Source organism: Dasypus novemcinctus, chromosome 9 (assembly GCF_030445035.2).
Source record: "Dasypus novemcinctus isolate mDasNov1 chromosome 9, mDasNov1.1.hap2, whole genome shotgun sequence".
Taxonomy (NCBI): domain Eukaryota; kingdom Metazoa; phylum Chordata; class Mammalia; order Cingulata; family Dasypodidae; genus Dasypus; species Dasypus novemcinctus.
Window position 1 is genome coordinate 90265630 of NC_080681.1, and position 16063 is coordinate 90281692.

The following is a 16063-nucleotide window of genomic DNA, read 5'->3' on the forward strand; positions in this document are numbered from 1 at the left end:
GCTGCTACCTCTCTCTTCCAGGCTCTGCCTGAGGCTGATGAGCAGGAAGACTAGGAGAGGACCATAGTTTTCTTTGGCCAGAGTTGGTAAGAGCTTAACTGCTGGTATGTTCCTTCCTGCCTCCCCTTACCCATCATTCCCTGTCCCCTCACCCCCATTCTTCCATCCACCTATGGTCCAGGAGGATACGTACGTATCATGTTCCAGGATTAGCACTAGACGATGCATGTGCAGCCAACGCTGCCATGAATTAGCATCCATGGACAGCACTGGCTTCCAATAGGCAGCAAACTGGGCATGGGACGAGTCAGAACCACTTTGTTGAAGGGAGAGGACCTGGGGTGGAAAGATAGCCCAATAAGAGCATTCATAGAGAACCAGAGTACAATATCGAAACAGCACCATGGACAGACTCAGTTTAGGGGATCAGAGACACTGGTGGTTAAGGCTAAAGAAACCTTCAGAACATTATGGGACAGAGGGAAAACACTGCCTCCAGAAGGCTACATTTGGATGACTGAGTCCAAGGTCAGACTATAGTCCTTTAAAGCTAAATCCAGGCCAAGGATGGAACTTGCCTGGCTTGTATCACTGACTTTGGAGGAAAGCCTGCTGAGTGGTAGTAGGTCCTTGTGATGAGGGCCACTGCATATAAAAATAAGTCACTGACCTGTCAGTGCTATGCTGACAGCTGTGGACTCTATATGAGGAAAGCACAGGACAAAGGGAAGCTATGGTCTTTAGGAAGTACACCATGGTGGTTGGCAGACGTTAAGATATAGGTGAAGGTGGCAGGGGAAAACCAGAGTATGCCAGGTGGAGATGGGGTAAGGGAGCTCACAGTCTGATGGGCTACACTTTCTGCAAGTCTTTACCTCTGCTACCTGTGGTCTGCTGAAGACAGCCTCTTTCTTTCTAGATCCTTCTCCTTCCCTGAGAGCTTGGGATGAGAGAAGAACAATGACCTCAAGACTAAAACTTAGGGTTCTGGTTTGGGTACCTCAGACTTAAGAGGGAAGAAAATAGAAGGGGACTCTGGGCTTCAGATGCTGTGTTAATCCAAGTCCAGACAGGCATGAAATGAGGACAACGAGCATCAGAACCACTCACCGGGGTGGTGGAGCCAGGAGGGATGTAGAAGAGTGGCACTCCGCTCTTGGTGCTGTCAGGAAGTGTGAAATGTTCTGGGACTGAGGAGAAAGACTGAAGGTGGGCCAGCATCTGGTCCGTCTGGTTAATGCTGTAGAACAAGGGCCAAACCTTAGCCACATTGGACTCTGGCAGGTATGGAGGAGGGGTGGCCCAGCCTGCCTGGACCTCAGGAGGAAATGGGGCCCTGAACACAAGCCTAGTATTCTGGGTGATTCCCCTCACTCTCAACTTCACAAATCTGTCCCTCCAAACAACAAAGTGGTGTCACTCACTGAGTGGTGACCTTACTCACCTCTGCAATGTATTCCAGAAGCGCCGGATAACATGGGTACGATATAGGGAGCGAATGGGCTGCCTCAGAGCACAGGACACATCATGAAGAATGTCATAGCCACCTTCCATTGTCACTTCCACCCGTGTTCCTTGAGGGCCGTCAGGTTCCAAGGGCCAGGGTGCCACAGCCACATACTCAATGCGCATGTTGTGTTTCCACAGCAGCACCAGCTTCACTTCCAGTTGAGACCCTCCTTCAGGGAAAGCAGAAGGGCTAGTTAGAAGAAGAAGGCATAGGACTCCAGGCCTGGGACTGAGCACTATCTGTAAACCCTGCCTATCTCATGGAACTCTAGCCTGGCCAAAGGTTCCAAGCACTGTTCCATGGATTTTAGGCCCAGAGACTGCCAACTGACACAAACAGAAGTTTGCAAGAAGAATCTGAAAACAAAGCCAAATTCAGGACACTATACCACCATCCTCAGCTAATTCACATTGGGCAAGAAGGAGATGGAACTGGGAGGCAAAATGTTAAGTCCCCAAGCAACTCAAAACATACTTGTCTTGAAATGGCAAGCAGGGTGCCTTTCGCTGTGGCATTCTTTCACATGTAGTACATGTGTGCCTCTGCTTTGTTCAGCAGACACCCACGCACACATTCTTAGAGACTTCTGGGATACAGCAGGGCCTAGTGACCCTCACCTTTGGCAAGTGTGACCTCTCGGACACTGTAGCCCTCTCGAAGCCGCACTGACACGGTGCTGACCAAGTCAGCTGGTACCTCCTTCTCAGTATGCTTCTTCCGGCGCAGGGCCAAGGCAGGGTTGCTGCTTGCAGAGACCAGGTGCTCATTAAACAGACGGTGCTGAGAGCCTAGACGACCAGTGAAGATGGGGAAGGGGAAGTGGTTTTCAGTCAGATGACAGATATATAGGGGGTGGGCTATACTGAAATCATGGAGAAAAACAGGGCAAGAGTAGTCAGTCCCAGTTATACTATCAGTTCCCGAGAGACCCAAACACTAGACCCATTCCTGCATAATCTCTAGGGCCCAGTCAATACTCCTCCCATCCCACACCCAATCCAGCCTGCCTCTCACCACAGTAGTATTCAGGATTCAGGGCTTCCCCACTGCGCAGGAAGGAGTAGAGGAGGAAGGCCCGATGGTAGACAGTCAGACCCAGGTTGCCTGGCTCAGGCTCAGGGCAAGTGGAGAGGTAGGAGCCAAATGTCGCCATTGCGATGAACTTCATCAATTCCACATTGGGCACGTGGCCAAAACTACAGTCATAAGAGTAAACTCCTCCTACCTGGAGAAAGTGAGCAATTAAGAGACCCAACTCCAAAAGGAGCAAAGAAAGAAGAAGAATGGGAGACGAGACTGAGCTGTGTCTGCTCCCATTCCCTGAACCACAGGGAAGGAAGTGGTCCATTTTCTTCCAGCTAAAGATCACTGCTCTGCAACTTACCTTTCTTGAGCCTTTCTGTCTGAAGCCCATGCCATTTGGCCATATCATCCTCTGCCCTTCTTTCTCAACATCAAATACCAACCTTCCCCCCATTCCCTAAAGATTTTGGCAACTGGTTCACTGGCTTCCTGTCAACACCCTAAGAGACATTAGAGTATCTCTAACGAAGCACTTGTCAAACTTGAGTGTGCGTACAAAACACCAGGGGGTTCTATTAAAGTATAGTAAGTCTGAGGTGGAACCCCAAATTCTGTGTTTTTAATAAGCTCCCTGGTGATACAAACGCTGCTGGTTTAGGGACCACACTTTGAATACCAAGACTCTAGATCAGGGATTGGCAAACTACATTCAGTTGCAGGTCAAATTTGGCCCATCCTATTTTTGGAAATAAAGTTCTATTGGAACACAGGCATGGCCATTCATTTTTGTGTTATCTAGGGCTGCTTCTGTGCTACAACAGCAGAGGGGAATAGCTGTGATAGAGACCATATGGCCCACAAAACTTAAAATATGTACTATTTAACCCTTTACAGAAAAAGTTCATGGACTCCTTCTCTCAATGATTCATTCAATTCCCTGGTATCTCATTTCTTCAACTCTAGTCTTTAGTAACTATCTCTATTCCAACTCACCTGCCCATTAGCTACACTCTGGCCCCTGGCTTCACCTGGAATCACTTCATCTTTGCACTCTCAAAATGCCATGTCCCACCCATTACAACAGCCTATCCCTTAGCTTCTTTCCACCCTCCTCCTGTTGCTTTTTGACCTCATTGAGACTGCCAGTCCTTGAACCTCTGCTCTTTCCAAACCTATCTTTACCCTTCTGATTAAACTTCTTTCTCAACCTAGCCTAAACCTTATGTTGAAACAATCACATCATTCTCAAGTCCCTGGCCCTCTTAACTTTCTTCTGCTTATACCTCAAAACCCCCACTAGGTTCAGAATCTCTATATCTGGCTGGTGGAGCCCAGATGGAGAAAACTGCAGAGCTGTGTATGTCGGTGCCACATCAAAACATATGACACCAGTCCAGCTACACTAAAGTCCATTGATCCAAATTAGCTGCAGTTCCCTGAATATACCTTTCCCCCGATTTGCTTAAGATAGGTTGAGCTGAGCTGGGTTTCTGATTCTTGCAACCCATACAATAATGACTAATCTAATGGAGGAGGTGGAACTAGAACTGTCATGTTTTAAATTTTGTATTCCTTTTATTGTAGCATGCTGCCTCCCGAATCCTAAGGAAAGAATACTAAGATGCTGGGTCCTCTCCCACAACTGCTACCCATGCTGTTCTAGACATGGCACCTTCCCTCCATGTAACTGTCGTTAGCTTAACTGGGAAATCATAGCCAGCAGTACATTAATCACCATACCCAAAAGTGTAAGATCCCACACTCCCCTCTCCTCCTTCCTAGGAAGTCCTCACCTGCACAAAGGAACAGGCCACAGTGCCACTACGAAGCTGGTTCAGCAGTGTCTCACAGACAGCAACATCAGGGACACTGGTCACACCATCTGTGATCACAATGATACCTGGAACAGGAAACACCAAACCCAGTCCCAGAGAAACTAAGCATATCAAAGTCAAGGGAGGATTGGGATTGTGGGAAGATGGTGCAGTAGGAAGTTCCAGAAATAAGTCTTTACACCAAAACAAATATTCGACTGGCAGGGACAGGGACAGTAATCTACTATTTTGAAACCTTGGAGTACAGTGGAATACTCTGCAGATCCAGGGAGGAACAGGAGAAAGAGGCTGGCAAATTGCAATAAATATCAAGAAGTTCTATGCTCCCTGTAATGGTTATGATACCCCATTCCCCAGTGTGGCGGCAGCAGTGGGGACTGCAATTCAGGTTCCTGGCAGGTACCAAGGTAGTCATAAAAAACAGTCCTCCAAATCTTGGGGTGTGTGGTCTGATCAATGATTAGCTACTTCAGATTGATGAGGGCTGACTCTGAGGGTGGCCATTGTTCCAACTCCCCTTGTGCAAAGGTGGCAGAGAACTCTTAAAGAGAGTAAGTCAACTTCCACAAAATGAAAGAAACGAGTTGGAGGGCTGGGCTAATAGGGTAGTGCTGAATCAAGAAAACACAGTTGCAAAAGCTAGAGAAGAAGCTCCTGGCACTCTTGCTGACCCCTTCCTCATAGCCTCCACAATTTGGGGTAAAGTCCTCCAATCAAGGTAACCATATGGGTACTGGTAAATGTCAGTACTATTGTACTGCACCTTTTGGTAGGTAACCCCACTTCTTACAGGTGAAAAAATGCAAATATATAAAAAGGAAGAATTGTAACAAATGTTTCACAACAATGCAAGGTATTGGTGGTGGGGTGATGAGAGCCCTGTATGATGTTATGCATTTTTGTTCATAAGTTCACAACTTTTACTTATTCACTTATTGTTGATGTATGTTCATGTATGAATTATAAACTTCAATAAATTTTTTTAATTAAAAAAAGTAATAAGTCTATAATTTTGGAAATATAGTATACAAAGATATAATCTGTAAAAAGTACCCTCAAAATGTAGGAACTGTGTCTGTGTATGTTATTGAAATTAAGTTGGTATCAAATCAAATATGACTGTTATAAATTTAGGATGTTAAATTTTAACCCCATGGTAACCACAAAGAAAATATTTGAAAAATATATTCCAGAGAGTGGATGTAGCGCAAGTGGTTGAGTGCCTGCTTCCCATGTATGAGATCCAGGGTTCAAGCTCTGGTACCTCCTAAAAAAACAAACACACAATTAAAAAAACCAACTGTCATTGCGGAGCAGATGAAGCTTCATGCTTAAGTGTCTGCTTCCCATTTACAAGGTCCCAGGTTCAATCCATAGAACCTCCAAAAAAAAAAAAAGAAATGAGAAGGGACTCAAAACAGTACAATACAGAAAAGGAGATAAATATGAAAGGAGGCATTAACAGAAAATTTGAGGGTCAAAAAAGGTATAAGACTTACAAAGATAAAATAGCAAAATGGCAGAGGAAGTCCTACATTAACAGTAGTTACTTTAAATGTAAATGCACTGAACTTTCCAGTCAAACGGCAAAGAATGGCAGAATTGAGAAAGAACAGTGACCCAACTACATGTTGTTCATGAGAGTCTTATCTAAAATTCAAAAGACATAAGTGGGTTGAAAGTGAAGGGATGGAAAAAAATATCCCACACAAGTAGTAACCAAAAGAGACCTGGGGTAGCTATACTAACATAAGATAAAATAGACTAAGTAAAAAAACTATTACAAGGGACAAAGAGGTCATTATATACTGATAAAGGGGTCAATTCCACAAAAAAATATGACTATTGTAAATATATGTATCCATCTAATAGCAGAGCCCTAAAATAGATGAAGCAAATAATGACAGATTTGAAGGGAGAAAGAGATGGTTCTATATTAATAGTAGGAGACTACTATCCAACAGCACATTAAAATAATTATATACACCATGGTCAAGTGGGATTTATCCCAGGTATGCAAGAATGTTTCAACATAAGAAAACCAATTAATGTAATATACCACATTAACAGAACAGAGGAAAAAAAACCACTTGATTGGGAAGCGGATATGGCTCAAGCATTTGGGCTCCAGTCTCCCATATGGGAGGTTCTGGGGCCCCCTGGTAAAGGTGAGCTGGCCTGTGGGCTGAGGTGATGCAGCAAGATGATGCAACAAAAGAGATCCAGAGGAAAGACAATGAGAGACACAACAAACCAGGGAGCCGAGGTGGCTCAAGCCAGGGATCAGTTCCCAGTGCCTTCTAAAGAGAAGATGAGTAGAGAAGAAGACACAGAAAAACATGCAGTGAATGGACAAAGAGCAGACAGTGAGCACAAGCAGCAAGGGGGGTGGATAAGTAAATAAAATAAGTCTTTAAAAAAACCTACTTGAGTGAAGTGGCTGTGGCTCAATCGATTGGGTTCTTGTCTACCATATGGGAGGCCCTGGGTTTGTCCTGGGACCTCCTTGTGAAGGCAAGTTGGCCCACACCTGCAGAGAGCTGATGGCCCGTGCCCACCAAGAGCTGACAGCCTGCACTCACATAGAGCTGGTGCCGCAAGATGATGCAACAAAGGCAGACAAGCAGACACAGAAGAACACACAGAGAATGGACACAGAGAGCAGAAAGCAAGTAAGCCGCGGGGTGGGGGGGAGGGAAGGGATAAATAAATAAATAAAATCTTTGGGAAAAAACCTACTTGATCATCTCACTTGATGTGGAAAAGGCAGCTGACATGATCCAGTAATCCTTCTTGACAAAAAACACTTAGAAAACAAGGAATAGAAGGAAACTTTTTCAACATGATAAAGGGCATATATGAAAAACCCACAGCTAACATCATACTCAGTGGTGAAAGACTGAAAGCTTATCCTCTAAGATCAGAAACAAGACAAGGATGCCCACTGTCACCACTGTTATTCAACACTGTACTAGAAGTTCCAGCTAGAGCTATGAGGCATGAAAAAGAAAGAAAAGGCATTCAAATTGGAAAGGAAGAAGTAAAACTTTCCCTATTTGCAGATGACATGATCCTATAAACAGAAAATCCTGAGAAATCCACAATAAAACTACTAAAGCTAGTAAGTGAACTAGCAAAGTGGTGCTTTCCAAGATAAACGCCTGCAAAACCAGTAGCGTTTCTATATACTAGTAATGATCAGAAAAAGAAATCAAGAAAAAAATTGCATTTCAACTAGAAGAACCAAATATCTAGGAATAAATTTAACCAAGAATATAAAGAACTTGTACATAGAAAACTATAAAACATTGCTAAAAGAAATCAAAGAAGAACTAAATAAATGGAAGGACATCCTGTATTCATTGACTGGAAGACCAAATATTGTTAAGATGTCAATTCTACTCAAAGCAATGTACAGATTCAATGCAATCTCAATCAAAACCCTCCTCCTACTCAACCTCCAACCCAAACTGATTTACAGATTCAGTGCAATACCAATCAAAATTCCAACAGCCTACTTCACAGAGTTAGAAAAGGCAATTATCAAATTCATTTGGAAGGAAAAGTGCACCTGAATAGCCAAAAGTATTCTAAAAAAGAAGAGTGACATGGGAGGGATTTCACTGCCTGACCTTGAAACATTTTACAAAGCTACAGTGGTCAAAACAGTATGGTACTAAAAATATATATATAATGAAAACAAAAACAACTAACAAAAAAACCCAGCATGGTACTGGCATAAAGCCAGACACATTGATCAGTGGAATAGAATTGAAAATCCAGAAATAAACCTTCACCTATACAGTCAAATGATTTTTAAAAAACCTACAAAGCCCATGTTAATGGGACAAAACAGTATCTTCAACAAATGGTGCTGGGAGAACTGTATATCTATAACCGAAAGAATGGAAGAGGACCCTTACCTCACTTCCTATACAAGAATCAACTCAACATGGATCAAAAATCTTAATATAAAAGCCAGGACCATAGATCTACTAGAAGAAAATGTAGGGAAACAGCTTCAAGACCCTGTAATAGGTGGGCGACCTTACACCCAAAGCATGTGCAACAAAAGAAAAAACAGATAAACGGGACCTCCTCAAAATTAAATACTTTTGTACTTCACAGGATTTTGTCAAAACAGGGAAAAGGCAGTAGACTCAATGGGAATATATTTGGAAATGACATATCCAATAAGGGTTTACTATCCAGGATATATAAAGAGATGCTACAATTCAACATAAAAAGACAAACAAACCAATTAAAAAATGGGCAAAAGAGGGAAGTGGATTTGGCTCAACTGATAGAGCATCCACCTACCATATGGGAGGTCCAGGGTTCAAATCCAGGGCCTCCTGACCCGTGTGGTGAGCTGGCCCAAGCGTAGTGCTGATGCACGCAAGGAATGCCATGCCACACAGGGGTGTCCCCCGCATTGGTCCCCCATGCACAAGGAGTATGCCCTGCAAGGAGAGCTGCCCCACACAAAAAAAGCACAGCCTGCCCAGGAATGGAGCCACATACACAGAGAGCTGATGCAGCAAGATGATGCAACAAAGAGAGACACAGATTCCCTGTGCCGCTGACAAGAATGCAAGCAGACACAGAAGAACACACAGTGAATGGACACAGAGCAGACAACGATGGGGGGGGGGCAGAAGGGGAGAGAAATAAATAAAAAATAAATCTTAAAAAAAAAAAGGCAGAAGACTTGTATAGACATTTGTCCAAAGAATAAATGCAAATGGCAAAAAAACACATGAAGAAATGCTCAACATCACTAAGGATTAGGGAAATGCAAATCATAACTACAATGAGATGACATTTCATACCTATCAGAAAGAATGGCCACTATTAAAAAGACAGAGCATTACAAGTGCTGGAGAGAATGTGGAGAGACAGGAACACTTGCTTACTGTTGGTGGGAATGCTGAATGGTACAGCCACTGTGGAGGACTGTTTGGCAGTTCCTAAAGAAGCTGAATACAGACTTGCCATGTGACCCTGCAATACCACTACTGGGTATATACCCAGAAGAACTGAGAGCAGTGATGTGAACAGATATCTGCACACCTATGTTCACAGCGACTTTATTAACAATTGCCAAAAGTTGGAAAACAACTCAGGTGATCCCTCAACCAATGAATGGATAAACAAACTGTGATGTATCACATGATGGAATATTACACAGCTGTAAGAAGAAATGAAGCTGTAAAACATATGACAACATGGACAAACCTGGAGGACATTATTTTGAGCAAAGCAAGTCAGACACAAAAGGACAAATACTGTCTGACTGTTACTATGAACCAAAAATAATGTATGATTAAAAAAAAATTTTATATAAAAGTTTTTATATATATCCAGTACATTTGAGAAATGTATGCTTTTATTCAACTGTATTTTTTAAAATTATTGTTTATATTTTCAATTATTAAATGTACAAAATAAAATTTTTAAAAATGGAAAAAAAAAACAAACAGAAAAGGAAGTCAATCCTCAAATTTATATGGAAGGGAAGAGTCCCCTACTAGCAAAAGCCATCTTGAAAAGAAAGAACTTGGAGAACTAACAGTTGCTGATCTTAAAAATTATTACAAAGTCACAGTAATCAAAATAGCATACTGCTGGCACAAAAGCAGACATATAAACAAATGGAATTGAACTGAGAGTTCAGAAATCATCCATTACACGTTTATGGCCAACTGATTCTGACAAGGTGGCAAAGACCACTCAATTAGGAAAAAGAGTATCTCCAACAAACGGTGCTGGGAAAAGTGGATCTTCATTTGCAAGGAATGGACCCCTATACCTCATACCATATATAAAAAATTGACTCAAAATGGATCAAAGACTCAAAAATAAAAGTTCTAGAAGAAAACATAGGGAAACATCTTTAGGATCTTGGTTAGGCATTGGTTTCTTAGACTTTATACCCAAAGCACAAGCAACAAAAGAAAAAATAAATAAATGGGATCTTATCAAATTAAAAAATGTTTGTGTCTCAAAGGATTTTATTATGAAAGTAAAAAGACAACTTGCTTCTCAGCCTTTTGGCTAAGATCAAGTATAGTATCTGCTCTTATCAGTTTAATATCTGATACGTCCTCTAGCCACAGACAATATATTAAATGGTTTTTTGGAATCGGATGATGGAATAGGAGTTTGCTCTGTCCACTCCATGCATCAACCTGGTATTGCAGTACTTCCAGGAATGGTGTACCAAAGGGGGGATAAAAAAGACAACCTATACAATGGGAGAAAAAATTTGAAAGCACATATATGTTAAGGGTTTAATATTCAGAATATGTAAAGAAATCCTGCAACTCAACAACAAAAAGACAAATAACCCAATTAAAAAATGGACCAAAGATGTGAACAGACATCTCTCCAAAGAAGATACACAAATGGCCAAAAAGCACATGAAAAGATGCCCAACATCATTAGCCATTAGGGAAATGCAAATCAAAACCACAATGAGGTATCATTTCATACCCACTAGAATGGCTACTATTAAAAAAATGGAGGGAAGTGGATTTGGCCCAATGGATAGGGCATCCACCTCCCACATGAGAGATCCACCGTTCAAACCCAGGGCGTCCTGACCTGTGTGATGGGCTGGCCCATGCACAGTGCTGATGTGCACAAGGAGTGCCGTGCTATGCAGGGGTGTCCCCTGCGTAGGGGAGCCCCACATGCAAGGGAGTGCGCCCAGTAAGGAGAGTCGCCCAGTGCGAAAAAAGTGCAGCCTGCCCAGGAATGGCGACACACACACAGAGAGCTGACGCAGCAAGATGATACAACAAAACGAGACACAGATTCTGGGTGCCGCTGACACAAGCAGACACAGAAGAACACATAGCGAATGGACAGAGAGCAGACAACTGGGGGCAGGGGCGGGGAAGGGGAGAAAAATTAATATTTTTTTTAAAAAAAGGAAAATTACAAGTGTGGGAAAAATGTGGAGAAATAGGGACACTCATTCACTGTTTGTAGGAATGTAAAATGATGTAGATGCTATGGAAGACAGTTTGGCAATTTCTCAGAAAGTGTGGAGTTATCATATGTCAGGCAATCCCACTTACAGGTTTGCACTCAAAAAAAAAGAAAGCAGGGACTCGGACAGACATTTGCACACTAATGTGCACAGCAGCATTATTCACAATTGTTGATAGATGGAAGCAATCCAAGTGTCCATCAACAGACGAATGGATAAACAAAATGTGGTATATATACACAATAGAATATTATTCGGCTGTAAAAAGGAATGAAGTTCTGATACATGTGACAACATGCATGAACTTTGAAGACATCATGTTGAGTGAAATAACATAAAGGACATGTGTCAAAGGAATGACACAGAAGAACAAACACCTTTCCTTCTTCCCTTCCCTTCTGCTTCTTCCCACTGAGTGCTAGAGTACCATCTCCTCCTAAGTAATGTCTGTGGAGCTCTGCTCCTTCTCAGCAGGGTCCCTGATGGTCATCAGAGTGTGGGGTACTTCTAATATGCATTAATAGAGACTTACATTTTACAAATAAGGAAACATATCCTCTTTTTTGGGCTACTGGTCCCCTGGAACCTTCCATCTTTGCTGATACCCTCCCTGAATCCTTCTGATTTCCTAATCTCACCAACACTTTCCTAACCTCACCTCACACTGACCTGCACTGGAGTTTGAAGGCAGCAACTGCAATGCCAAGATGCCCTGACGAATCATACTGACCAGCCCAACATCAGCTGTCACCATGGAGACTCCCATTTTCCGGCCTGGGGGCTCTGCTGCATCTGGGGACTGGTCTTCTGCCTGCTCCCAGGTTACAGAGAAAAGGTAAGAGTGAGCTAGATGGCACTGCTGCCCAATCCACAGCAAACCCAAAATTTACAGCACAGCACTGCCTAGGCCTGACAGACATAATCCTGTGAGGACCATAAGGAGAATTTTTTAATTCCCCTACTATGCAGTTGAGTCCTGCCTGTGTTACCTCCTGAAGTATGTGCTCAGATACTAAACCTCAGCGGGGTAAGGAGTCCAGCATCAGATGAAGTGCCAGACTATACTGAAGTAGGACTTCTACACCTTTTACCAATAAGTGCCCCTTCCCATAATTTTCCATCACCAGTATGAGAAGATTTTATGTATTGATCAAATTACATACTAGTCCTAAGACATACACAACTGCCAGTTGCCTGGTTACTTCTGCAGTCTCCAAAAGGAATGAGATAGGGCATTATAGTGAGTCTGAGCAGCTTTAGCCCTGACTGTATGAAATACTAACTAGAGATCAAAGCCACCCATGATCACCTTTTCAGGGCCATTAAGGAAGAGTATCCAGAATTGGAAAAAGCACAAGCACAGTGGCCTGTACTTTTTTTTTTCCCAGCAAGAATTTGCGTTAATGGGAGTGTATGAGTCCTCTCGACAGGGAAACTGTTGTATGTAATTTCTAGTGGTTCTATCTTTAGTGAACTCTGTTCATGGCTCTTGGCCCCTTTCCCCCCTTTTTCCTTTTGTACTTGGCTTGTTTCTCCTTTCTCCCCTCTGTCTTTAGTGGTTTCTGTTTTCAAGTGGCCTCTGCCCACTTTCTCTCCCACATACCTGGTTCTGGGGATCATACTGCTGCTGCAGCATAGTTGCCACTTTATCCTCAAAGAGGCAGAGCTGTTCATATACCTGCTGCAGGAAAACCTCCTGCTGGAAGGGGTCCAAAAGGCAGCCCTGTACCAGCACCTGAGAAGTACAAGGAAACGACTGAAATGTGGCTGTCAGGGAGGGAATGCACACCACCCTCTGGTCACTCTATTTTCCTGGCTCCTCCTTTGAGATCTTGATTTCTCACCTAACCAGGATCTAAGGTCTGCTAATTCCACAGCCAGTTCCCTCTTTATCAACCTGCATACTCTATTAATCCTGAGCCCAGGGACACCATATTCCTACTTAAGACTCCCAGTCATTAGTCACCTTAATCTGGGGTCACAACCACCACACTGGGCTTCCCCAATCCCCTGCATGGGGATGCCATAAGATCTGCCAGCTCCTTCCATCTTGGGCTACAGGATGTTGCCTATAAACTACTCAACCTCAGCCTGGCAAAGCCTTTTTATTCTGATTCACACTTTTTTATTCTTTTTAATTCCTAAACATATTGCACACAGAGGCCATTCTAGAGCTTCTCGTTTCAAGTGCTAAAATCCTCTTCTTATTCCCCAAATGAATGCTCGTCCCTTCCTTTTACCTTCAGATAACCCCCATACTCCTCTACATAAATAAAGGGAGTCAACAGAAACTCTCTATCTTAACCCTGAGAATGTACTACTCTCCAACCCACTGAAAATCATCCTCAAGGTTTGTTAGATGTTTACATCCACTTGTATTACATCCACCTGTGTTCTTCTTTCCAGGCCCTGAAGAAAGGATTCCTCATCTTCCCTAAAGCTAATCTCACCATCTAACTTTGGACCTTTTCTCTCTCTTGGATTTTCACTCTCTCACAGACTCCTTCTACTTCAAACATAAATGAGTACCCCATCCCAAAATTTTTACACAGTCCTGGTAACTCCTGTGGTACCCCTCAGGATCTCTCCCCTCTCTTTCCTCATCAGGCGCCTATAACCCCTCTCACACGCCCCTTTCTCCCCCTCCCCCAACTCCTGCCCTACTATGGGATGACTACTTCTTTACTCTCTATTCGGAACTGGATACAGGTGGGTGAGGGCAGCCCGAAGAGTGAACAGGGAACAATGTCCCACCCTACAGTCTGATTTGAGAAGAAAAAAGAATCAGAGAAGTAATAGGAATTGGAGCTAAGAAAAGGTGAGAAAGATGTTCACAACCATATTATTTAGAAGAGTGAAGGCTGGGACAAGCCCACATTACATGTTTAAAAAGCAAGACATTAAAATATGTATGGAGTAAGCCTCATGTTTCTCTTTCTCTCTCTCTGGAGAGGTGGTGGCAGGGAGTATAAACATATACTCATGAAATGAGAAAATAATTCCAAAAAATGTTAATAGTAGTTATCTCTAGGTGGTGTATTATGGATGACTTTTGTTTTTGCTTTTATATTTTCATGTATTTTTCAAATCTGCTTTAATGGATGTGTATTAAAAATATTATGTTCTTTTCTTTTCTTTTTTATGAGCAGCAGGATACATCTTAAGGGAGTAATAGAGAAAATGAAGAAGCCAGATCATAGTTGACAAGTGGCCCTGGGGTTAACTAACTAAGTCCTCTCCTTTGCTACAGTGGCTGTTCTTATTCAGGCCTCATCCTCTCCTACACTGCAATAATCTGACTGCACTGCTCACATCCAGGCTTTGTACCCCAGTCCAAGACCCAAACTAGCCACAATCTTCCTAATGTACAAATCTGATCATGTTACTTCCCATTTAAAACCTTCAATTATTCCCCATTGCCTATGGCTAAAATCTCCAGTAGCTAACATTTGCATGTTTTCTATGCGGCAGGCACTGTTCTAAGGGTTTGCTATGTGTTAATTCAATCACCATCTAATATAAGTACTGTTAATATATCCTCATTTTGTAGTAAAGGATCAGATGCACAGAGGATAAGAAGTTACTTAAGGGCTAAGGGCACACAGCTAGTTTAAGTGGTAGGACTAGGATACAAACACTGGCAATGTGATTCCAAAGTCAGTACTCTTAAACACCATGTTGAACTCACCTATAACATAAAGTACAAAGTCCTTATCATGGCATTCAAGGTCTTTCATAAACGGGCCTCCACTTATCAGTCCAGTCTCCTCTCTATCACTCCCACCACATACAAACTTCACTCTGTTAAAGCTGAATAACACGTACTTTTCTAAAACACCTGTGAAAGAGCACAGCTCCACAGCTCACCTTTGCTTTTGCTGGTGCCTCTTCTGAAATACCAATTTCCCCTTCTTTGATGCTCCCTCTCAATGCACCCAAGTCACAACTTATCAGTGGTTTTATCACATTCAACTGAAATTACCTCCTTCAATATCTGTCTCCACCACTAAACTTTCAACTCCTCCTATCAAGTCAGGGCAAGTGTCTAATTCATCTGTGTCTACAGGATCTAGTCCAGGCCTGGCCCAGATCATGCTTTAGTAAGTTAGCCAAACTGAAGCAAGTGTTAAGTGATTACCTAATACCCTGTACCCTAATACCTAATACCCTGCCTTGGTCATCAGCCCCTGCAAAACTAGGTCTCAGTCTTGGGATGTAGCCCATAACCAACAGTCCTTAACAGTTGCATTAGAGGGAGAACTTAAACTAAAGTAGACAGCTGGCAGTCCCTGCTGTGGGATATCTAGGCATGCCCCAAATGTGCTGCTATCTATTTTGGACCCTCAGACGCGATTCCTAGCATCTCTGTTTTTCAAAACCAATCTGACTGAAATTACAATTAGCTATCAGGGACAGTGTCAGATTGAGCCCCTACCAAAGAAGTGAGGGGTGATCAAAAGAGGGTAAGGGGAAATTGGGGCAGTGCTTCTCTAAGCCAAAAATAGATATTCTAGTAAGAGACTTAACCACTCTCTAAAAGGAGTGTCTTGTGATAGCCTGATTGGGTGTTGGATAAGCCCTGTAATTATCTGTGTGGTAAGAATTATAACTGACAGTTCACAAAGCTTCAGAGAAAATGGCCCTCCTTTGCCCTTGAAAGGGATTATGTTTCTGGGTATTTGTTATATTTTGAAATCA

At 42.7% G+C, this 16063-nt stretch overlaps 1 protein-coding gene and 1 non-coding gene across 3 annotated transcripts in view; one reads left to right on the forward strand and one right to left on the reverse strand.

Annotated features, from left to right (window-relative positions):
• Positions 1 to 16063, reverse strand: part of SZT2 (SZT2 subunit of KICSTOR complex) — a 60941-nt gene that overhangs the window by 32644 nt on the left and 12234 nt on the right. For both annotated transcript variants that reach the window (XM_012521952.3, XM_058303764.1), the window contains exons 5-12: positions 12969 to 13100; positions 12035 to 12176; positions 4327 to 4433; positions 2525 to 2735; positions 2128 to 2298; positions 1445 to 1679; positions 1111 to 1240; positions 194 to 336 (exon numbers count right to left, since the gene is read on the reverse strand). In XM_012521952.3, the coding sequence (XP_012377406.2) occupies positions 194 to 336; positions 1111 to 1240; positions 1445 to 1679; positions 2128 to 2298; positions 2525 to 2735; positions 4327 to 4433; positions 12035 to 12176; positions 12969 to 13100 (1271 nt within the window). The remainder of the gene's footprint in view (positions 1 to 193; positions 337 to 1110; positions 1241 to 1444; positions 1680 to 2127; positions 2299 to 2524; positions 2736 to 4326; positions 4434 to 12034; positions 12177 to 12968; positions 13101 to 16063) is intronic.
• Positions 10406 to 10596, forward strand: LOC111762170 (U2 spliceosomal RNA). Its single transcript, XR_002795353.1, has one exon. It is a non-coding gene; the product is annotated as a U2 spliceosomal RNA (small nuclear RNA).